At 40.3% G+C, this 26,006-nt stretch overlaps 1 protein-coding gene across 1 annotated transcript; it reads left to right on the top strand.

Moving 5' to 3' along the window:
• Positions 1-928: 928 nt before the first annotated feature.
• ntf3 (neurotrophin 3) lies at positions 929-19,001 on the top strand. The gene is made up of 2 exons (XM_027015848.3): positions 929-1,075; positions 14,458-19,001. The coding sequence occupies exons 1-2, from the start codon at positions 1,058-1,060 to the stop codon at positions 15,232-15,234; spliced, it is 795 nt and encodes a 264-aa protein (XP_026871649.2). The 5' UTR covers positions 929-1,057; the 3' UTR covers positions 15,235-19,001.
• Positions 19,002-26,006: the final 7,005 nt, after the last annotated feature.

Raw genomic sequence — 26,006 nt, 5'->3', positions numbered from 1 at the left:
CTCATCTATATAATGAAAGTGTTAGGAAAACACAATACATAGCAGAGCCAAGATGTGATTTGATACCTGGATATGTCCTAGACTACAGCCATGTGGGTTTCTCTGTCATTTATGAAGAGAGAAACATTTTAAACATGCAGAAAGAACAATAAACAAATACCCCTGCTAATTGATAAACCAGCCAGACATGTAAACTTATTTTTGACAGTTATATCAGTCAGACTCTGGTCCAAAAGGGCTAAGGTTGCTCAAATAGACATTAACATAACTAATACAGGGTAGACCCTGTGGCTACTCACTTCTGCTGTGCATACAGTAAAAAAAAAAACAATGTTCCTACACAAACAACAAGAAAAAGAGAGTGACTCACAGAACGAAGTCATTATTCTTTAGCAACATACCATTATACTGATTACAGAAGCCTGGTCTGAGTCATGCTAATTGCCTAGAAGCAGTATAGGTGACTTGTTTTCCATCATACTTTTGTGTCACCAATTAGACCACATTGTTTAACATATGCAAGGTTTGAGATATGTAAAATATTGTGTAATACTGAACGTCTGACACACACACACACACACACACACACACAGAGAGAGAGAGAGAGAGAGAGAGAGAGAGAGAGAGAGAGAGAGACTATCACTGAATTCTCCTCACCTTACACTGTCGAAAGTAACAGCGGTTATTACTTTGGTCAATTTGGTGAAAGTGGTATAATCGAATGAGCAGTGTCGCTCGTTAAAGTACAAACGGCAACATCTTAAAAGCCATCTGTCCCAAACGAATGTATAAACCAGAGCAGCAGATTACGAGAGAGAGAGAGAGAGAGAGAGAGACGGAGAGGGAGAGAGAGAGAGAGAGAGAGAGAGAGAGAGAGAGAGAGTCAGACAGACAGACAAACAGACAGAGAGAAATATCCTTGTGCACTCTGCACTCTAGTAGAACTGTTGGAGACGCACGCACGCACAGTGCGCTTTTATCTGGGAAGTTTCAAAAGGATCCTCTATAAACTCGTCATCTTAATGTCGGGACTGCTGAATATTTCCCCACCGATGCTATGGTTACCTTTATTACGGTATGTGTTTTGTTTCGTTGTTTGATCTTATCATTGTATAGTGGGAACCTGATGGGTTCTTGATGATCAGAGCTGGCACGGTGCGCTTTGGTCTGGTACAGGAGATAGTTGAGATACAATCACCCACGACGGACAAATGTTGCGTACGAATGTTACTTGAATATACAAACTTTTGCCAAAGCGTTCTTACATCGGAAAAAAAAAAACGTGTTTAGTGTTACTGACCAGTTTAGTGTTATATTTATATCACTGACCATCTTCCTCCTTCTCACAGAGTAATTCATGGCTTGACTGTGACTCTACATTCTTGTGCGTAAAGGCAGTAGTGTTGTGTCTCTACAAGCAAAATAAATATCGCTGTAAATGTCGATTTGGGAAGAATGTGAAATGCTATGCGTTGCGCACAGCCCCAGGGGAACTGAAAACCAGTACGGGCAAATTCACTTCTTACCATACGTGGTATGTACTCCTCCTTTGGGTGGAAAACAATAGACTATGAGGTTCAAACTTTTTTCTCTGAAAACGTTCTGAAAGCTTTGCGCCAAGTCAGTCCATGTGTTTTTGTAGTTAAACCGTTTAAAAGTTTGACATGCATGGAATGAATAGCATATCATAGCATGAATACAATAAAGATATAGTTATGTATTTATTTGGTGTCCTTGTAATCCCATATGAGAATATTGAAAATCTCACGAATGTGTACTGCAGGCAGTCCAACTGACAACAAAACGTGCATAAACTGTACATGTAAATTTTGTATTCCTTTCTGAACCTTGTACAGCCTTTTTGGAGTACTGGTATGTACTATCTCTCTTACTGCTTGAGAAACTGAAATTATTTTATTTTGCTCTGTGATTTTTCACCTCTAGCGCTGTCCGAGAAAAATCCCTAACATAGATCATCCACATAAATCTGTGTTATAGACGGGTTTAGCCAGTGTTTTCGAAACGAGTTTTGAGTTGTCTACGGAATGTGTTACTGACCTCGTAAAACAATTCCTTTTTGGGTTGTGACTACTCTTAGACTGTTTCCAGTTATGTATGTGATACGACTAAGCCACCAACAACATGAAGTCGAACAAGGGCGCTCTCTCTCTCTCTCTCTCTCTCTCTCTCTCTCTCTCTCTCTCTCTCTCTCTCTCTCTCTCTCTCTCTCTCTCTCTCTCTCTCTCTCTCTCTCTCTCTCTCTCTCTCTCTCTCTCTCTCTCACTGAGAAAGTCAGTGGGCTTCAGTCTCGTCACCCTGTATTACTGGGCGCGTAAAGAGTCTTGTATAGGCTTGCCGCACTGTTGTACCTGTCAAAAATGGCTAATAGTTTTCACTGTCTCTCAATTGTGAAAATCTGCTTGATAACTCAGAATGTTAAGTACTTAAAATACGAAATATTTTATTTTTGTATAACATTTTACATTAGTGCTACATGACAATATGTGGATCTATCCGAGTTCACGGGCAAACGTAAACCAAATCTTTCAAAGGTTAGTTGGTATTAATTTACAAAAACTCTAGGATTTGTCGATATATTTTACAATAATATATCGTAGCAAACATCACCTTCATCAGGACTTTATGTCACTGACGTCAGGGCCCTATAAAATATCACCACAAACGTCAGTGCAAACGTCTCTGACACTGTACATTCAGAACATATAACGTGCAAATGTGCCATTTTCTTAGATAACAAGAGTACTGCAAAAATTCATACAGATGTGCTACTACTTCTAAGAGCTTTGGGAAATTAGTCCATTAAAATTTAGGCCTAATTTGCATTTACGTTTGTGGTGGTCACCTCTTTAATATAATTGTATTTGATCTGAAATTAAGGTTCAGCATATAAGATGCTGAAGTGGAGCAAAACGTTTTATATTATGTGGATGTAATACAACCAAAAATGAAGTCTTCTAAATTTTAGAACTGATAATTTGAAAAGTATGGTCTTATCACCCCCTTACAAGGCTAAGCTCATTGTGTTCTGTATTTTGTAAAATGTCCCAGATATAGCATATGTGCGTGTAGTACACAATACATGCTCTGTGTAGTAACAGGATTATTAATTCAATTAGATGTTTTGATCTGTTGTTTTGGTTATTTATAAGTCTAAGATTTATGTTTGCCTTTGTGATTTAGCCACAATGTTTGTTTGTTTTCTTACAGCTTATACATATTTTTTAGATTTATTTTTTATCTGAGTATTAAAAACAAAACAAAAAATACAGCTACCCATTTCCATTTTATTACTGTTGCTTACAGTCAGTTAGACTCTGTCTGAAGAAACAGCATGGATGCTAAAGTATAGAGGTTTATAGCTTCCTTTTCACATTTGCTGTAGGCTCCGGATGCCGTATGTCCATATATGAGCCATGCCTTCGTCTTTTGCTCTGATCTACCAGACATGATCTGACCCAGTTATCTGGGTAAGTGTGGTGACAGTGCTCCACCACAGCTGGCCTGTCACTATAGTCCACAATGGATCTGGTCAGAGGTGCGTGAAACTGCATGTAGTTTGAAGGTTCCCATCCAACCCATATCCAGTAGTTATCCAGGGTGTTTTGGTCTGTATTGGTTAAACTGTGGGAAATTCACCTCCTTGACCATATATGGAACACTCTGACTACCTAATATCCAATGAGCAGCCAACCAGCCTTTTTGTGCCGCACTACTTAAAGCTTGTTTGGGAATTTTGGAAGATTGGGCATGATCACACATTAATGACATATGTCCTATTTTCTTTTAAATAAACTGTTTGCTTCTTAAGAAATACAAGTTGCACTAGCAAGCTAATTTGCAGGAGCTATCACTATATTGCATAAACAGACCCATCATAGCAATAACCTTAGGAAACCATGTCTAAATACATGACTGACTAAAACCAGTTCAGTGATACAAGCAAAAAAAAATGCAAGCATTTTTTTGCATTTCCATTTTACCACATCACAGATAAAATAGCCTAAAACAGCAGAGAATAATAATTTATCGCTGACATTTCTTGTCATTCATCCAAGGCACAGGAATACTAACAACAAACACCTACTCAGCATGGGCTAGCGTACGTTTCAAGGTGAAGTGGCTTTTCTTTTGCCTGCGTGGGCATCTCTTGTAATTCCTTGCAGTTACAAACTACTAACCTAAATTATCCTTGTAATAATACACAAAGCTATTGCTTTGCTACAGCAAGAAAATTAGCCAGCAAAGGCTATCCGATATTGCAGATACAGCTACACTGCAGAATGCTATTGTGCATAAATAACAGTGTGGTAATTTGATAAGTTACTGTTTCGAAAGCCATTATTGGATTGCTACTGCAAAAGGTTTTGACCAGGTTTGTATATTACACATATTGCCAGTGTTTAATGACTGATTTGGTTTACGGCATTTATAGTGCACCATTTCATGATTCATTCATGTGAAATTGTTGGAATTCTATCTTGGTGCAACTCATCTGAAGGGTGACATATGGTAAGGACTGGTGTGGGAATAGCTGTGGTAGCTTCTCTGAAAGCTTTATTCGTCTGAAATGAAATTCATGATCTCAGGTTTTAGCAAGTCTATGAAGAGTACTTACTTGATGTTCAATAAAGAAAATACTCACTGTCCTAAATGACTTAATTAGTACCACTAACTAGATTGTCAATTTCAAGGCAGTAGAATGGTCTAGTAGAGCATTGCTGAGAAGGAAAAGCTTAATTTCAAACTGAAAACAATAAAACCACAATTGTGCTGTTTAATGAGGCAGTATATATTGCTGACCCTGGTGTACACACATCTAGTTCACTCTGTTCAGTTCCCCAGTAATATTGCATGGTAGTCTAATACTTTTATGACATTCCGCATGGATGGAACTGAGAGTATAGTGCACTAACACCAATGAAATTCACTGTTTAGTAACCTACCATAAACAATATATGCCAACAATATATGCCAGCAACTGAATAGTGGCTCTGCTGTGATTCAGTGCTTTGTGTACAATGACAAAGAGTTTAAATTGAATACAGGCAGTTACAAGAAGCCAATGTAATTCCAAGAGATCAGCAATAATATGTTCAGTTTTCTTTGTATAAGAAAGTAGAAAGATAAATTTTGGATGTATTGCAATTCATTTGAGGATTTATCAGGAGAACAAGAAAATAAGTGAATGGATGGAGTAAAATTTCGTAATAATGAAAACTGAAAGATCTCTGTAGACAAGCAATATTGCACAGGTGGAAGAATCTCAAGAAGGTAGTATGTATTTGAAAGGAATGTTTGTAAAACCACCTAAAAAAGAAAAATTACTATTCTTAGAAAGAGCTGCTTTGGACCCTACCAACATGATTTTTATTTAATCACAGTTTAAGATGAACAAAAATGAATTACATGTAATGCTTGTTATATTGAAGGCACTCTAACAGGGGAAAAATGAAGAAAAGAACAGTGGGTTGAGTATTAAAAGAGATTTGAGTGCATAGAAATTAAACTAGACCATGTTGTGGAATGGCAGAGCATATAGACAGCAATAGAAGGGGCCTCATGATAGAGCCCTGTGGATCACCTTGGGAGACTGGAGTAGTGTGAGATTTATATTTGCTAATGGATACAAAATGTTCTTTTGGACAGCTATTACCTAAACCACTCTTAAAAAGTGTCACCAATTCCTATATAAGAGTAGGATGCTGTGATTAATCATATTGAAAACATCACTACGATCAAGAAGGAATAGAATATAATTTATTATCAGGATCATGAAGTAATGAAGAGATAAGGCACCAGGCATGAAGTCAGAGTACATAAGCACCACTGAGAGGAAGAATTGTCTCATTTCAGTAAACAGAGTATAACTATTGATAATATAGATATTAAATAGATTATATAGATATTACTATAATTGTCATTGCCTTATTCAAAACAATAGTCTCCTTAAGTAATTCCGCTTTCTTGTCCTGAATGCCTATTTCTTTTGTTATGTATGACACACCCATGTCAGTGCTTAAGAACAGAGGGTGCTCTGTACCAATACCTACCATTATTTGCTTTTAAAAGGTATGCTGGGTTAATTTTGAACAATTACTTTCCCAGACCAACTGTTCAGCATCTGTGCTCTAGCATCTGGATGGAATGAATGTGTTTTTAATTAAGACACTTGAAAAAGTGAGTGGCAATACCATCAATGTTTTATGTAGATATAATATTTGTGTGATTTACAGTTAGTGGGAGTGAAGGTATTTCCAGAAACACAGGATTCTTTTTTTCATTAACTACTGTAAAAGTATTTGAGATTTTTCTGTCTGTAAACATACTTTATGTATAATTTTTGAAGATCCATGGCACAAAAATACTGTTGAGCAGCACACATTATGTTAAAGCCAGGAAAGCACTGGCTGATAAAAACCTTGAATAAGAAGTCATCGCATTAGGGCCCTGCATGTGGACGGCTGGGGGATTCAGTGCTAAGGAGATGTTGAGTGCAGCTTCCAGGACCAGGGATTTGCAGTGTACTCAACAACCAAATGTGGACAGTTCCCTAGCTACGAGCTCACAGTCAATATAGATAACGCCATCCAGGACACAGGTTCCATGATGCTGAGGGAGAGCCACGCAGTGCTTTGTGTACTTGTCACTAGTTGCCTGTTTGCACAGATCACAGGGGATTCTGAGCAATGCATGGATTCCAGACCATCCCTGAATAAAGGTGGCTGAAGAGGAGGTGAGGAGAGAATAGGGTAATGTTGCTGATACTGGGCTGATTCTGTGAAAGTCTACACTGTCAGTGCTCCAAAGACAAATTTTTTTAAGTTGTTTTGCGGGCACAAACTAAGTCGAGATTAAGTTTAGTGTGTGGCTTGGAAGCCATGGGGTGTAATGTTAAATTAGAGGGCAACCTTTTCTAGTTCAATAAAAAAAATTGCCATGTAGAAAAAGTTTGAAGTGAACTTCAGAAAATCTGTACAAATTTCCCAGAGTGAAATATGTTTCTACTTGATCTTGATGAAATCTCAAACACTGCGGGTCAAGTCTGAGCACTGGAAGTCATTCCCCAAGTCTCTGAATGTAATCCAAGTAGTGTGCACAAAGCATTCTTTCTCTGCCTCTGTTTTGCTGCACATGAGATTGCTGCGTGGTGCTGGTCAGAGATCCAGATTTGAGGGGTCCTGAGATTCCCCACTTTATGAGAACATCTGGAGCTCATTGGAAGGCGTCAGGGTTTACATGATCATCCTTTAAAATCCTGTTTGCTTTGCTTTTTTCAAAAAAAAAATTTTTTTCTTCCAAACCATTCTTAGAATCCAGTGACGGAATATATTTAAACCTTATGTCATGTAAGTAAATATGACTCAGTGAGGAATTCAGCATGAATTCTTCATGAATTCTTCATTCTGAAGTTGAAGATCTCACCTGATGCTCGTGGATGAATGTATATTGTTATGTCCTTTATTTCTGTTAAATCAAACCAAACCACCATTGCTTGTTGTAATATATCAGACTACATCTTCAATTTTATAAGTAACTTGATATGAAAGAACATATAACAAAGTATGCTATCCCAGAATAGCTACCACTAGAGTCCTCATAAACTACTGGGGTTATGTTAAGCAAACACATGTCTCATGTAAATGCCCAAGTGTGCTCCTGTAACACATCAGGTAGAGTAGAGCAGGAACTCACAACTCCAAGTTCATGGGTTCCATTCCCAGGGATCATACATATTGTCATGCTGATAAATGTGTAAGTCACTCTGGAAAAGTCAGTCTGCCAAATGTTGTAAATCTGTGGTCAGCACAAATGCTGGTGCTTATCAATTCATTTATCCCTTCTAGTAAATGATGGAATATCAGAAGATTCAGACAAGACTCACTTTCTGATTCTTTTATCTTGATATCCAGTGTCCTCATACATCATATATACACAGAGAGAATATGAAGAAACTGAATGAAAACCACATGTATGTTTTGAATTGTTCTGCTTCCTTCTTAGCTCAACCTTCCATGAACTGCTCCAGTGGGTAGTTTATCTGCTCCCTCTGAGTGATGCAGTCCTCAGCAGCTGCATGTGAGGCTCGCAAAATGTTGGGCAGCTCAGAGCCCGTAACTAATCCCAGGACAATCCTTAGGGAGTTAAAAGCTCAGGGGGCTGTAAGCCTCCTTGGTCAGACCTAGAGGATGTGCATGGGTGGGGATGAACCCCCACGCATCAAAAATTCCCGCCTTCATTTGAGTTCAGGTGGATGTAAATGAATACTGCAGGTGTTCATGCATGACTGGGGACTTTTATGTGCAAGCCACTGCCAGAGCCCAGCTTAACACCTGCTGCCCATAGACAAACTGCAGCTTGCCAGCCCGCCACAAGGATCAGACAGAGATTTGATCTGCACACCATCAGAAGTGCTGCTCCATTATGTAAGATATTAGATCGTGTCCCCAAACAGATTTGCCAGTCTGTAAAGCGATTGCATTCATAAGAGATGAGAGGATGAGAGGCGCATAGTTTACTGGATTCATCTTAAATGAACAAATTTTAGTTCACACCTTATATGATCACACCTCAACCTGACTGAGTACTTTTTGGTGAGTGCTCTAAACCAGTTAAGGTAGATCAAGCAGATTTTAACACTCTGTGCTCCTGTGTACTGGAATAAGGCCTGAACACCTTGAGCATTTAAACTCTTTGACCATGACTTAACAGCATGCTATGACATTTTTGTATGCAGTACCTTCACCAGGAGGCTTTTTACTTAAACCAGGGGGAAAGTTGCTATATTTCACAAGACTGAGGTTATATAAAAAGTACATTTTATTAGTGGTTCTTCTAAGCTTAGATCAAACAGATTGTCGACGACAGCCTGTGAGGGCCTATTGCGCACCAATGAAAGAATTTCTTGATGCCCTACAATCAGTGGTTATCCTTGAGGTTTGTTCAGTTCATACTGGCTGTGAGCACCATGCCTCAGAGCTGCTTCACAACAGTTCCCTTGTGTCTGGCAGGCACCACACAGCTCTGCATTGGCCAGCTCTTCACATTTTCACCCCACTGCCATTAGTAGGCCTACACGGGGCCAAGGTGGCACAAACCGGAACTGGTGTGTTTTAAAAATCCCAGCCCCCTCCAATCCCCTGACAGTCCACTCCTGAAGCTATTTGCTCTGGTCTCCACCCCCTCAAGCAAGTGATTGTTGCATAATTTTGATTTATCGAAGAAAGTCTGCTAGACTATTAAAAAATCCTAGAGGCTGTGTAAATGTAAAAAGCCAAACAGAATTCAGGCAGAAAATTATGATCAACAAATTGTTTTAGAGAAGCTAGCTCAAACCTGGAATGGACCCACGCTTGAATTGACTGAGTTCCACAGTTCAGTTATATGAATTACCTGGTGTGGTGTTAGACCCGAATGCCATGTTGTTAATTTCACAACACACACACCCTGTCAGTTATCTTCTGCCTCAATTAAGGCCAGAAAGCATTTAGGCCTTTTGGATAAAATAACCTGAAGGCCATTGGTTGACTAATCACATGAACATAAGAGGATGCTCATTCTAGGCCTTTATAATGGCTTGCTGCAGCTTGGCACTCAGATAACATGTTAGTACTCAATGGGGTAATGGTCTCAGTCATTCACCAGTTAATTACATTCACAACTTGCATATACCTAACTCAGCTTGGAAGGAATAGCTAATGACAATAGCAGGTATGGTACTGAAAATAGCATTCAGATTGTTGCTGTTCAACCTCAACTAAAGCACTAACCCCATTGAAGGATAAGTGTTCTCAATTGTATGACAAATAAAAGAGCCATTTGTTATATTGCTTTAAGAACTGACAGACAGGTTGTTTCATGCCTGGCTTTCATTGCTACTTTTGCAAATGAATGAAATCTAAGCTGTAGAATGAGTGACTTAAATGACCTGAGTGATTTTCCTGTCTACTTCAAAATAAGAGTATTTGTTAAACAAGCTGAGAAGATGATTTACTTTACTCCAACTTCAGAGGAAATGTACTGCAGAGTAGTAGACTGAAGTATAACCAGGTGTATGGGGTGGGGTTTGTATCGAATTAACTGGTAACCCAATGTAACTTATTTACAATAAGCTTTGCCTTTCTTATCAATGTGTTTGATTATATGGAATTGTTTTATCTGTACTGCACATCAAGGAAAGGTGAATTTCAGCACTATAATTTTGAAAACCTTGGCAGAACAAGCCAGAAACTCTCTGGCTCAGTTGATACTGATCATTCCTAATGTTTGAAAGAAAAAAATAAAGCCTCTTCCATGGTCCCCATTCCCACACCAAAGCCTCTCCCCCATTTCTGTTTTCACCAAGACCATGTCCACATCTGTGTTCTGATGAGGCCTCTATTTCCCCTGCTTATGCAATACAATGACAGATGACAGGAAGATATGGAATTACCATGGATTTCAAAACACGGACTCTGTGCCAATTTACAAGTGATTTTAGGGCAAAATGCAAAAATGACCCTTGCATTCTCATACAATTCAAACACTCCTGCTTGTTTAGAGAAGGTTTTCAGGACAAAAGAAAAACAGGTAAAGAGAAAGAGAGAAAGTAAGAGGAAAAACAGAAAGTAAGAGGAAGCCCAAGATTACTGCTTCAAAACTTATCGTGATGGAACTCAAGCGCATGTAAATGTATTACAAGTGCTATGTATTTAGTTTTTAAAGGAGGCAAGGTAATATTATACCAACATGATATTTTTAGGCATTAGGAATTAGAAAACCTTTTTTGCATGTTTTAATGAACATCAAACCTCAGAGGCCACCTATCCAGGATATATCCAAAAGAAAGCTGAGAACCTGCACACAATGAAAGACAAGAAAGATGATATCCAGTCTGAATTTTCATACAGTGAAGTTCCACATTGCATCCATCTGCCTAATACTAAATGTAAGATTGGGCTCCAAATAGTGGGGCAAATAATTTTTTGTGCAAAGCCATTTTTCTCTTTACTCAAGCAAGATTGTTCTGTGGAAAGTATACTTAATACATTATACTTGACACTAACAAGAAGTGAACTGTAACTCTAAGAAGAAGTGAACTGTAGTCTCTGTGTGTATTACAAAGCACCTGGTGTTAACTGCCTAATGCCCGTGGATGAATAGACATAAAAACCTAAATCTTAGCAAGCCTGTGTTTGTCCGCTTAAAATGGTTGTTAATTGTATTCCATTAAAAAACTCTGTAGCAAATGGTGTTATTATTTAAGTGCAAGGTGTTTGTTTTATGTATGCAATGCATTTACTTACTTCTGTCCTGGTACTGTGAGATTAGCAATATAAGTATTTGGATAAGTGCAGTATGTAAACTAACTTTATTTCAGTGAGTGAGATCTTTTGCAGTGTGTTTTATTGTCTGTTTGGATGTTTTATACAGTGCAGTAGAACAAGCAGAAATCAGTCCAATTAATGTGACTCACATTTTATCAGTTGCGCTGGTGATGGTGCATAAGACTTGTAAAACAACCCTTTTTTAAACAAAATGTTAATAGGCCAAAACCTAAAATTCAAATGTGCTCATTTGAAGAGCGAGTCATTGAACTAGATCTTTAGATGCAATGCAAAAAGTGTATTAATTTAAAAGCTAAGGCTATAAAAATGCTCCTTAGTGTTTTTCAGTGGCTGCAGTGAGGGGGTATTCATGTTAGCAGCATCCCTCAAAAAATTAGTAGTGCTTATGGCATAACATGTGCAATTTACTAAATGACCTTTGGGCACCTTGGGCTCAGGCAAACACACACACACACACACACACACACACACACACACACACACACACCCAAGCATGCACGCACACAAACACCCACCAACCTCCCCCCACATACACACACCCACCCATCCACACACACACACTTTTTGTCCATTCAGTCACTGACACCTGTGAAGACTAGCAATGCCATTCAACCTAAAAGCAACTCTTTCACTTTATCTCCGCCTTTTTGTCTGCATCTCTGGCATCTAACAAAAGTGACTGCTTCTAAGTTTCTACACACTGCACACTGCCTTCAATACGTACAAGCAAAACAGTTGAATTTTCTGTTATTGACCTTTGGCTTCAAGTTCACCATCCCAGAACAAAGGCATTCCTACATGAAGCTGAAGTGAGCACATACTTAAGCACTCTTTATTTCAGCAAGGAGACTACCATCAAACAAGACTTTACTTACATAATATAAAAAATGTTATGGTCCCCTGGCAGGATCTCTACTTTCCTTCAGAGGAGATGTTGTTGAGTTCTGTGTCTCCCCCTTGTTCACTTGTTTTAAGCTGTAAATCACAGGGCCTGCCGTGTGGGATCTCCTAGAGAAAGGAGACATAAACACATGGTGCTTCTCAGAGGCCTGCAAGAGCGGCGCGTATGTGGTGTCACTCATCAGCAGGGAGGCCTGTTCTGTGCCAAGTGCACCCTGCTGCAGCCTCGAACGTCTGCACTGCCTCAGTCTCCGTGTGACACTATCAGCATTAGTCAGGCTCACACTTTCTGAGTTTGGAATTTGAGTTTAGTGCTCTTCTCAGTCGATCAGGATAAGGAACGTTACAAGAGATCTTCCATCACATTTCCCACAGATTTCAGACTTTTTCTCTTGCCGTCATGCTATCGGATGTGCTGAAAGAATTACGCAAACACATTTGTTATGAAAATTATTAGAAGAAGAATGAAGAGCTGACCATGTTCACCTGTCACTGGAGGGGCATGCATTCACTCCCCTTATGGTTCTGCTTAGCTTCCGTCTATCAACAACCGCTTCCATGTGCACTGACACATTACAAAGTGTCAATGTAATATGACATTGAATCAGCACTACTTCACAGAACCTGTGTTGAAGTCTTAGATGAGACAGAGTTGTCAAAAACAGTAATCACCACTGACTTCGTGGTGATTCAAAGCAGAACATAAGGAATCATGTTATGCAGAGTGTCAGTGTCTGAATGAGTCTGTCAGGTAAAGCTGTGTTAAAGAAGTTTCTGAAAAGTAACAGCAAGCAGCAAGGGCTTTTCCCATGGACTTCAGAGGCAAACAGAATACAGCAGCAAGCAAAGCAAACAGCACACAAGGACACAAGCTAGGCTCCAAGCAGTAAAATGCTCTGCAGTGGATGTGTTTAGCAGGACACTTTTTCCACCTTGGTATGTGGAGGGCAGAGACTGCTAAGGGAACAAGCGTTCTTTGGGGAATTCTTCAGGAGGATTGCAGTTTGGGTTTTTGAGGGAGGCTCAGCTGTAACATGTGGAACATACGCGGTCAAATGGACGTATGGAATATCCACAGGGCCAGTGGGTATGTGATTCACTCCAGTAAATCAGGCAGAGGGTCAGTGCACCTCCTTATGGTATGCCAGTGAATGTTACTTAGCGAGTTTTTTGCTTTCTTCATTTAAATGAAGTAAATTCTCCAATTATGTGTTCTAAGATTTTTTTTTAAGATTGTCACATCTGTGTGCGAACAATCTATTACAAACAACCAATATCAAGCACACACACACACAAGCACACACACACACACACACACACACACACACACACACACACACAAACATGCTTTCACACACATAAGAAAACACATACCGACAGAAACACACTCCCACACATATATATACACACACATGCATACACATGCATAGGTGCAGACTGATGGAAGTCAGAAAAATACAGATATCAACAGCAGGGCTAATGCAGGGCATAACCAGTTTTAACAGGGTTAAACAGGGTTGCCTGTACCCTGGGAGGCCTTAAACCAGTCTGTATATCTTTCAGTTTGACTGGAGCCAGTTTGACTTCATCAAATCTACTGTGCCAAGTGTGATCTAAAAATGTTCTGTAACCGTGGCTATCACTGCTGAACGTGCAGATTAGCTAACAGGCCTGTTTCAGATTCTTCCAGGAATCTGGCTGGGTGGAACTGCTTCTTTGGCATTCAATGTCCTGTCAGAGACTTTGTGTCCCTAAAAGCTTGACATACATTTATTTACTCACTCTTATTCTTTTACAACATACATTTGTTTTAAATAACATGAAAGCACAGATCAAAGTTACTAAACAAATAATAGCCTGGATCAGATGTGAAATGTCAACACCAATCAGCCAACCTGTTTTCTTTTTCTTTCATTTTCTTCTTTTGAATACTCTTTGGTAATGGTACAGCCAACAGACTATATAGCTGATAAATGTGAGTGGTTAATTACAGGCAGATTTGCTTACTGTAATAAATCTAAAAATCAATGTAACCAGAGAAATAAAAACTGTTTTTGAAAACAACAATATGCTGTCACTGAATATCCAGACATCTATGTTTATAGTAGCTGTCTATCAGATTCAAAGATTGATGTAGAACTTCTTCATGACCACTGGAACTAAGAAGTGCTACTGTGTCCTTACAGAGGTCTTCTCTGCCTTCTTTCATTAGATCTTACAGGTGAATCTAGTGATGTCCATCTTGCTGTACGTGATGTTCCTCGCGTACCTCTATGGCATCTCCGCCACCACGATGAACAAGCAGAGGCCCACCCAAGACCCCATCAACACTCTCATCATCAAGCTCTTGCAGGCCGACATCAGCCGCGGCCGGCAGAGGCAAGACGAGGGGACTCAGGACACACCCTTGCCCTACCCCGCAGGTACCGGCCACCCGCCACGACTCAGCCTGTCCGCTCACCAGCCAAGTAGGGTAAGGGCCGATGAGCTGCTCCAGCAGCACAAGCGTTACAACTCACCCCGTGTGCTGCTGAGCGAGCGGCCTCCGCTGCAGCCTCCGCCACTCTACCTCATCGACGACTTCGTGAGCAGCCAGGACGGCAGCAGTGGCAACAAGACACGGCAAAAGCGCTACGCTGAGCACAAGAGCTACCGGGGCGAGTACTCGGTGTGTGACAGCAAGAGCCGCTGGGTAACGGACAAGACCATGGCAGTGGACATCCACGGGCGGGAGGTTTCCGTGCTGACAGAGGTTGAAATGGTGTCGCCGAGCATGAAGCAGTACTTTTTTGAGACGAGCTGCCAGAATAGCAAGCCTTTGAAGAGTGGCTGCCGCGGCATTGATGACAAGCACTGGAACTCTCAGTGCAAAACCTCACAAACGTATGTGCGAGCGCTCACCAAATACAATAACGTGATGAACTGGCGCTGGATACGAATCAACACCTCATGTGTCTGCGCACTTTCACGCAAACACCGCAGGACGTAAAATGAATGAAATCCCATATTGCGCAACTACTCTACTGTCTTTATATTTTACCCTTGGGGGGATGAGGGGCTGTAAATATATAAATTATTATTTAAGTTATATGAAATGCATGTAGTCTACACATGTCTATATGATGTATAAATATATTCGTGTTATTTATTGAAGTTGTTATCAGAGCAAAATCTAAAAAGAGATACACATATGAACTTGTGATAAAAACATGCAGTTCCATTAAGCTACAAGAGCATTACATGGAGAAAATATGTGCCTTGGTCAAGTGTCGTTACACATATCATACCTTTAGATCTGAACCCTGGGATCAGCTGCAATCGAAGTATAAATGTAGAATAATTTAATAGAATAGTAAATACAATTATAGGTATACTTATAGGTATATAAATTTATTCATTTGTCAGTTACTTTCTCATTACTGCAGTATTGCTCAAGAAACAGTCTATGCTACTGATACTGTGCTATCAGTGCTATCAGTATCTCCATCAAGTTGGGGAAAAAAATCACTGTTGAGATGCTTTCATACACACACACACAAACACACACACACACACAATGCACATGGGTATACAGGCCATACTGCCATACTGTGCAGCAACAGAAGGTAATTGACAGAAAACCTTTTAGCACTGGAGATATGTTATTATTATAACACAGAAATTAACTTTACAATGGCTTAACAAAAGAAAACTTAACAATGTTAAATGGACTGGATGGAGTCTATTTACAAGGCTGTTGTTAAGGATTTTTTTTTAATGCAACATATATAGCCATGTGTAAAACTCGTCATCTGGTCATCACAATGATTGGTGCAATTGCTCCAATTTCATCAGTTTAATAATTAATAACTGCTCAACCAATCACATCCTCTTTTACTGGTAATTGGTATGGTGGGCTCCCCTTGGCCTAGCCATGTAGTACAGCCATGCCCTCACTGGGCATTGGCACTGACTCCATTTAATAAAGATAATGGCAACTACATTGCAAAGAGCAAAACCATGACTGGGACCACAGCATAGGTTATGACTGGGACCACAACATAAAGCACCTGAATGCTGTTACCCTTGAATAAAACTCACTAGCCAGTGGAGGAGCAATGGGTAGCCCTTCTGTCAGGACTGGTCATGTTCTCAGAGATCCTGCACTAGTTCCTGGAGGCCAAGCCTCCTGCCCACAGCTCTGGGCCTGCAATCATTCCAATGCAAAAACACTTCTTGTTTAGTAACCCATGAATATTGCCTGTAACTTTGCCCAATTTCCTAATGAAAAAAACCCCCAAACAATCTTTAACTAAGAAGAGTCACAGGCAAACAAATGGGCATTAAAATGTTCCATTATTAATGACACTGTAGTCTTACAAAGGAGTAAAGCTGCCTTAAAATGATGCACATGCATGCAGAGCTGGGATAAAGCACATACCCTGCTCCTTAAGGGTGATTCCCTCTTGTCAGGCTTATCTTAGCAGATAAGCATTTAGCCTGGGCACACACTGTAAAAAAGTCCTGGCTTATTTAACCATTGCAAGTTTGTGTAAGGAGTTCTATTTTCAACTGGCACAATCAAGCAGATTCTAACTAGTCTAAATTAGGCTTGTTTCAAAGACATAATCTATGAGTTCTCAAATGCTTTGAGTTCAGGTTGAGTTCAAGGACATCTTGTTACCAACAAATCTTACTTCAGAGTGGAATATGATTATATCTGGTTGGTTGTAATGGCTCCCGGTACTTGTCAGAAAGTTTCACTGTACCTTTATTGGCCCCGAGATAGTAGGTCCATCAAAAAGCTCCCACAGCAAGTGGTGATAGTTAGCTATTTTTAAGTTTTTATTTGTTGCAGTGAAGCTAAGGTAGTGGATTAGCTGACCCCATAAAATATATGCAGCACCCTTCTTGAAAATTGCTCATTTCTAAACAACTTTGTTTATGGTAGTTATGTCCATTTACCACTGACACACATTGTTATTACCATTTACCACTGATACACATAAGTTTCCAATTGAATACCTGTGTATCTCTGACTTGCTAGAAAGAAGCAGCTGATGTCAGAGTGATAGCTCTGTATGTATTCAGGTGATGCTGAGGTCTCCGTTGTTGAGGTTATCTTTGGTGAAAAAAGATAAATGCATAGTCAACTATCATTCTGAAAATGACACACCAGTTCCAGCTGTGCAAATCAGAGACATAAATGCCCATTCCAGTTGAGAGCTTGTTAGCACTTGTAATAGGCTTTTTTATTGAACGCCCTTATGTCAACCAGATAATGTGGCATTGAAATGAAGACTTAACTCTATAGGAGACATTTGACAGCATATACAACTGGTGTCTTACAACTCAGGGCTCAGCAGTGTTTAGGTAGCCCAATCTGAGTAACATAGAAGACTTACTCCATTCTGTAACAATCACAGAAGAAAGTTCTCTGTAAGAAAGTTCTCTCTATTATCTATCTTTATTACAGTTTCCTCTAACCTCTTCGCCTGGCAGAAGGCATGGTTTAAAAGAGATAAATGCACCTCTAGGTTTCCATTAAACTACATCCATTAAGCCATTGCCTCCAAGTGTGTGAAATGAGGAGGAGATGAGAACAGGAAGCAATCTAAATAAAGATATGATAAGGTCAATACAATAATTAAAGATTGATACATCATAGAGAGAGCTAAGACATCCCATGTGCCTCTAAAGTCCATGTAGTTATTGTCCAAACTTGTATCTAATTATACATGGTTATTAAACATTAGCAATCTTGTAATTTAATGCCTTTTAGGATACATAATGGTGCATTTTAAGATACAGAGGTTGCATGACAAAGAGATATTAACATAACATTTGATGGTTTGAAATTTAAAAAGTTATCTAAGACCATTGCATCATGACTGAGCGTCTGTCTGCTTTGAGAGATGGATTTGGGCACGGGTTTAGGACAGAGTTTGACACTGTTCAGGAAAAAGAAATCAGCAGAGCTCTGGAACACCATGCAGGACACATCCCTCCTGCACTGCATTCAGTATTTTAGTGGGATACCTACTCCACCGCTGACTGGAGCTATAGAAGGAATGTACACACCGTGTGCTCTCCTTTCCCAAGGAATTCACCTTTGCATTTATCACTTTTCCTGATGTAAGAATGATCCTAACACTGAAGAGACCTTGCAGCCCTACATACCCTTGACATGCTCGTGTCCAGATTGGGATTAGTTCACTAAAACATTCCCACATGTTTTGTACTGTGTGTTAAAGACCTTGCTGTTCTTGTGCATACTGTATACGATTCCTGCTGCTTTAAACAAATCTAACTATCCTGATCATGGAACTGAGGCCTAAGGAGGAGTGCTCTCTGTTGCTGATGAATATTTTCAGCTTTTGAAAAGGAGATTGTGCCAAAAAATTGTATTCAAGGACCATTTACTTATTCTAAATGTCTTTTGCTCTCTGGGTATATCAAGACTGAGTTAACTGTGACAAAACAGATCTCTATTTTAGTAAGAAAAATGCTTATATAGGATGTGTCTTGTTTAGTGAAGTAGTTTCTTTTGCTAAGTATTGCACCCTTACTCGCCTGTTGTCCCTACATTGTTACATTTTCCTCTCAGCTTGCGTGTATGTTGAGAATTTGTTTTCTGACCAAATTTTCTCTCTCTGATACTTGAAGGAGTGTTGTGAGTGAAAATGCCACTTAAACACAATGACACCCTCCTCCTTTGACCCCAAGGACTTCTCTGAATAAACATGTTTTTATAACAACTGCTTCCATGTGATCGGATCTATGTTTACTGAGTTGTATAAACAAGCAGTGGAATTTTTTTTTACATGTGTCATGTGATGGGAATAAATCCAATAAATCACAAACCAGTTAGCATATCCATGTGACCTTTATAGTAGCCCAGAATGGAGGGAGAAGTTCCCACATTTTATCAAAACTTATTTTGGGTTTCCTTGATATTTGGGGTCCAATCAGTCATGCCATGTGACTGAAAGCAGATATAGCTAAAACAAGGAGAAAGTAAAGCTCGGTCATCAGCGTGCGCTTTTAGATCAGAGCTACCATGAGACCAGTACAAGAATAAGGGACCACCAACATTTGGCAGCCCATAAATACATCAAAGCATTTGCCAAATGGCACAGGGGGGAAAACAGCTTTGGACTGTGGTTAGTGAAGCTGGAATCTTCTAGCAGCTTGTTCTAAAGAATTTATTTTCATGGCAGAAAGACCATTACAATTCATTCATGGTGGCACATTAAATTTAATCATTTGGAATAGGATTTCTTTTCCACTGTAGTAACCAGGGAAGTGAGCATGACACTGGACTGTGAGGCTCTCATATATTTATTGTAAAGTTCTCTTGTGCTGGTTCAGCCTTGGCTTTCACTACCCTTATTGATACCAAGAAAAGTTATTTAATTACTACATAACAGCCATTTATAGAAAACATCTGTAAAAAAAACACACAGATGATTTTTTCTATAGGTAAATAAACACTAATGCATATACCTGACTTTTCCTACTAGAAAGGGACATTGCTTAAAGTCTTATGTATATGAAACAAGAAAAAATTCCAAAATGATGAGTCACAGATGCCTTTGACCTCACACTTCAGCCACTTTGCCAGAGGCTGTGACTCTAACACCATTCTGCTGCAGCCTGTCCCAAACACGTGGGTAAACCATTCACACAATACAACACTCCTCCTCTGCTGAGATCATCCCTCCATCTCTCCTCCCACTTCCACTAAGCAATATCCATTCATGTCTCACTCCCATTCTCTTCTGCTTGCAGTGTATGTGGCAGTTTACTGACAAAAGTATGAAAGCTCTAACATATTCACTGCAATCATCCTCACCCTGTTCCCATGCCAGGGACATTATGTGTTCCTTCGCACACACCAAGATGCAGTCATAGTTAGCACTTCTGACCTTGGTGCAGAAATGAGGGCTTGTGCATGAGGGGAGCTGCTGGGACCAGTTGGCCTTGCACTGATCTCCGACCAGTTGTGTGGTTTCTCCTCTCATGATTAGGGTTAGGTTTGGGTGATGCTTCTTTGGAACAGTTCAAAAGGGCAGATTTTGAACACATAGCACAAGGACCATCATGACAAAAGCAAGTGCAATTAATTAAGATTGATGGGACTCAGGGATTTTATTAGTGTCCCCATGGCATTTCTAACATGGTTGTGCTGAAATAGCTATAATATTTGCTCTCTTTTGACCGGCTATGTTACTGATTGGAATAGTCTGACAACCTCATTGCATCAGTGGGACAGCCAAAGGAGTACACACAAGAACAAAGAACACTGGATGTTTCTGTTCCAGGTGAGTTAGATGGGTTATTCTAATGGCAGATTCATTTATACATAATGCTGCTCACTGATCTGTAACAAGCTGGAGATGGAACAGTGGGGAACTGTATAAAACACAGTGAATTAAATTTAATGTGTGATTCATTACATACGTAAAGATGAAATAGCTCAGTTAGATTTGTTTGAATAATCAGTATTACATTTACATCTAAAAGGGAATTTGGTAAGTGTTCTGTATGCTTGCAAAATGTAATTGAGCTGAAAAAAAGCAAGGAAAAACACACTAATGGTAAACTATCTTCTTTTAAGGATGGCTCACATGAAGAGATTTGCTGCAATTCCTATGTCTAAGGTACACATGTGACATATGTGTCTCACCATCCACTTTATTAGAAAAACAGACCTTTCACCTGCAGCCATTAGCAATAGGCACATCTTATAGGTGTACGATTCCAGACTATTGCCTGTATGTTGACACACGCAATTTGTCAGTCACCCACAGCTGTTGTGTTCATCACAGGTCTGTTTTTATATGTCAGTGTAAATGCTAGTTTGAGTGTGGTCCGCCTCCCAGAAAAGTCCAGTAAAGAGCAAATAGTGGCCCTGTGGTCAGAACCTGACCACTGATGAGTTGCATGATGGTTAACCCAAACTGCACATGGAAACAGATGGACTGTAGTCTCTAACTGTGCATAAAGTGTTTCATATAAATAAATGTTTCTAAAAAAGTGCGTGGTAAGTTTAATTATTAGGCAATACTTTGCATTCTCTGAAAGAGCTGGAATAGCCCACTTTATGCTTGCTGAGAGAATATGGGCACTGTTGCCATAGTGAAACTGGCAGAAGAGCTCAGGCAAAAAACAGCAATGGCATGTTAGCTCCAAATGCTCTCCGCCCATGTGCTGTGACGTGCTGTCCTACCCGTAGTGCATGAGGGACATGTGCAAAGAAGAGGACTACGCATTCCTGAATGTCCCAGGTGAACCGTCTGTGACAGCACAGACGAGCACGCCTGAGGGAGATGACGGGCTCAAGCAACAGGACGACCGGCAGGAAACGGTAAAGAGATTTCTGCGCTCAAGCCTCAAACCTCTTCCAGCTGTTCGCTGTCAATCTTCATTAGCATTATTTGCTACTGGTTCAGTGTGTAAGTGAACATTCCGGTCTGATCAGGTGCATCAGAGGCTGGAAATGGAGCAGCGGGAGCAGGAGAAGCGTAAGGAGCTGGAGGAGCAGAGGAGGGTACGTGGGTCTGGAAACCCCAAGGCTGGGCAGTGTTCCACCCCAGCTCAGCTATGCCCATGCACAGAGATGATAACATTTCTTTCACCAAAGTCTTAATAGCCCGTGCCTTTCTAAGCACAGCAGACCTTTCTGTGTTCCAGCAGACTTTGTTTGAAAGCCTGAACTGCGATTGTTTGCATCACATGCTTTGCTCTTGGCTGCAGCGTCATGTGCATTGACACTTGCTGCCCAAGCCGTTACAGTGCTGACGAATCAGGTCAGAGGTGTGGAGTTACTGCCTCTGCACTTACCTTCCCATAAACCACAGCAAGCATGTGGCGCAGCAAGCACGTGGCAGCTTGATGGATGCTCAGGGCTGTATGGGAACCACAGCAGAAGCCCCTGTCTAGGCTTAGGGATGCTGCATGTGGGTTTATCTGTGTCTAATGAGAGAGGCCTTCCAGCTGCACACTCTCTGCAGTCAACACCGTCTTGCAATAATAGGTGAATGGAAGATCGCACCAAATGACAGCCTTGTTGTTATTAGTGTGAGCTATTAGCAATCGGAGTGGGTTAATTGCTCTTCCTCTCCACGTGTCAGTCCAGTTCATCTGGCTCCTCTAATTTCCCAAGAGCTACAAGCTGACAGTTGACTATTTGCACTTCCTTCCTATGAAGTTGCTTATCTTGCCTACCATAAAGGAGAGGCCTGGCTGCAGCAGCAGCACAATGACTGCCCTTGGTGCCCATGCCTGCCCCATGCAATCCTCTTATCATGCATTACCACCAATTTCCATGGAAACAGAACACAACAAACACCTCTGACAAACGCCTCTCCCCCTTGTGGATCTGTGGGTATGTGTACGGAAAGGGGTTAGGGTGGTGGCGGGTGTGAACATTTCAACTGTCTCCACAACGAAGTGCCAGAACATGTTTTCAAAGGCGTTACAAATGGAGGCGCCTTGTTTCAATGTTTTCCACATGTGGAGGATCTCAAGGTGAAGGTCTCTGCTTATGCGAGCTACTCTATTACCACCCTGGAGACAGGAAAGAGGCTCCCCACTAGACATGTTTGAAGTGCGGAACAGCAAAGGTCAAGGCCAGGCCTATTCTCTCACACTACATCAACTGATTCACCCCAAAATGGATAGCAAGGCCTGTCTCATAGCAACACAGGAAGCAATTTTTCAGCATTAGGTGTTTTTCAGTATTTAGGGTTAGGCCTAAAGTTCAGGAAAAGACATCCCTTTTCATAAAAGGGCAGTTAAAATGCCAAAACCTCTTTTAAATAAAATGAGTAATTTTCCCAAGACAAGTATGCACTATTTTCAAATACAATAAGACTCACATTCACAATTTGTTTCTTTGAAGCATAGTGACATAATTTAAATCATGAAACAGCTAGTCAAGAGGAGCATGGTCTTACACTACCACTACACTAACTTTTACTAACACTAACTATCTTGCTAACCAGATCATTGACTAAGTTGTGTATGTGTATGTGCATGTGTTTGTGTGTGTGTGTGTGTGTGTGTGTGTGTGTGTGTGCGTGCGTGCGTGTATCGGGGGAAGCTGTCTGCAGAAGAAGGAGGTGCTGTGGAGAAAGCATGTAGCAGAACTAGCATCTGAACGTGAATCTCTCCATGAGAGATCACACAGGCTATGTGAGTTCAGGGTGAGGTAACCCCACTGCTTCTTGCACACAAATACACATGCAATCACACATGCACAGACTGATTAACCACACAGATGTGAGATTCTGATTAACCACACAGATGTGAGATTCACGGACAGGCTGAGTTAACAAAACATGCTACATACGGCACAATAAACAGTGTCAATTCAGGCTGTCTGAGACAAATATATACACACCAGGCAGCCCCAAAAGTTAACAATATGCAAATGATTACAAACCAAGTTTCTATGAAAACACAGCCATTGTTATAAGCTTTGTGACGCTCCCAATAGTAATTATGCAAAAGATCACTCATAATTTACATATCAAAGAACAGATTGTAAACTTCTTTCTAGCCCTGTTTTAGATTGTAATTAAAATGGATTATCACAGTAACCATGGCCATTCAGTAGTTTAGATGTTTCTATTGTATCTTTCTTTTTATCTATTTACACTCTTCACTGTCACCTTACAGAACTTTCAAAGGAGAGTTTTGACGCAGGACCTGGGCCTAGATCCAAGTACAGACAACGAGAAACTCAACCAGCTCCTTATGAAACTGTAGCGGTGGTTAATGGCAAAGAGTATTATGGATCATGACTGCTAACAGGTAAAATGACTAGACAGCAAAATGAGAATAATGGAACGACAAAAAAACTGCAAAGATAGGCAAACGCCAAGCCAGTGCGGGGCCCTAAGTAATCCTCATTAGAGAGCTCCAGCTGACCACATTTCAGGCTTTAAGGCTTTAAGAGGTGTGGTTATGTATGTGGTTACCCTGCAAGATGGGCGTATTTCCTTACACATGTGAATCTTTATTTAGATTCTTAAAGAACCTTATACAGCCACTCATGACTAGAGAGAAAAGGACAAAGAAAGAGAGAAGAGTGAGAGAGGGCCCCAACAGGGCAGGTTCAGTATTAAATAAAGGAGAATGCGGGGAGTCATGTTGCTGCGTGTCTGGCCCCTGAGGGCAGGAAAAAGCCAGGCTCTTGCCTCGCTCTCTCGACCTCTCTTGAAGTGAGAGACATAGCCGCATTGAAATGCTACAATACTGTGCTGCCACTTATACAAATGCTTTGAAACTAGGCAGCTGTCCTACTGTCACTAGTTTCCATTAAATGTAAATGAAACTAAATGCCTAACTGGGTGTAATGTTCTAGATTTTTTTCTGTTCTGATCCATAGCCTGTAGCTGCACTATCATGCAAATCACCTTGACAGATGCGCTCACTCTATTTTCTTTTTAATTAATAAAAGCCTCCTGTCATTGATGTCTCCTTCAGCTCATTCAGTTTGCCCTAATTCTCTGTGGTACAACAAACAATGAGCTTTTCCAAGCAGTCTCTCCCATCTGCCAGTGTTTGGAGACAGCTCCTCTATGGCCACACTAATAGCCAGGAAACTAGCCAAGGAAAATGACAGAGGAACCTAATGGACAAATCGGGTCAGCTCAAAGTTTTGTCAGTTTCACTAAGGAATGTGCTACAGGCAGGGCTTACATGCCCGCACACACAAAATGGAGGAATTTGGAGATGTACACATGCATACACAGAGTTCCATGGTGTAGCTAACATTTGAAACCAGGTGAAACACAAGTATGTAACATCTCTAGAGAAGCTGCCCTTGAGCAAATTCTGAGATGTTGTGACCACTGCTCCTCAAATTTGAAAGCCCAAATACAGCTGCTCTTGTCCCTCCCATATCCAGCTTTGGAGATCCATCCAGCTCCAAGCATTGGCAACAATATATATTTAAATAGTAGGAGAAAGCTACATACAGTATAAATACACACAATAGATAACTAAATCACACAATTATCCATGTGTAGTGCCCCTGTAGCTGACCTGGCACAGCAGGTTGTGCAAGGTGCTAGCAACACCAAAACCATGGGTCTGATTCCTAGGGACCACTAGCACTATCAATGTTTTATATGTATAAAAGTCACTCTGAATATGAGTCAGTCAAATGCTGAAAATGTGAAAACATTTTGACTATCAACCTTGCTGGTGCTGTAAAGAAATTCTCAAACAGAGGAAATGAGGGACCTTGAATATTGACTATTCCAACTTGAAAGTACCTTAGGTTGCTCTCAAGATAAGGCCTCTATTATTAATGAAATCACTATAGAAATGCACTGAAGCGTCTGCATAGCTGCACAGTATGGGGTCTACAAGCAAATTCCATGCTGACTGGAGCCTTATAAGGTCATTCAGTCAGAGGTCCACTGCAGTCCTGGCCAATTGCACATTAGACAAACCTCTAAAAATTAAGAATTTTTTGAGGACTGTTACAATACTTTCTGCTCTGTTATAAAATCTATATTTTTATGAACTACACAAAGATGATATTTCTACAATATTATTACAATGCTATGTTCTTTGATTCTCTAAGCAGGGTGCATGCATCAAATCAAATGGCAACAAAGAATTTTACTTCCACGTAGCCATGCCATTACAACTCTAAAGCTACAACTAAATATAAAAGTGTGTAAAATAAAATGGGGTAGATTTAACTACTCATATCAACATATTAACCTTAACCTATTCAACAGAGAGCCAAAAGCCATCAAA

The sequence above is a fragment of the Electrophorus electricus genome, chromosome 11 (assembly GCF_041902795.1).
Source record: "Electrophorus electricus isolate QZ-2024a chromosome 11, ASM4190279v1, whole genome shotgun sequence".
Lineage (NCBI taxonomy): Eukaryota > Metazoa > Chordata > Actinopteri > Gymnotiformes > Gymnotidae > Electrophorus > Electrophorus electricus.
This window is presented reverse-complemented; position numbering and strand designations above follow the sequence as displayed.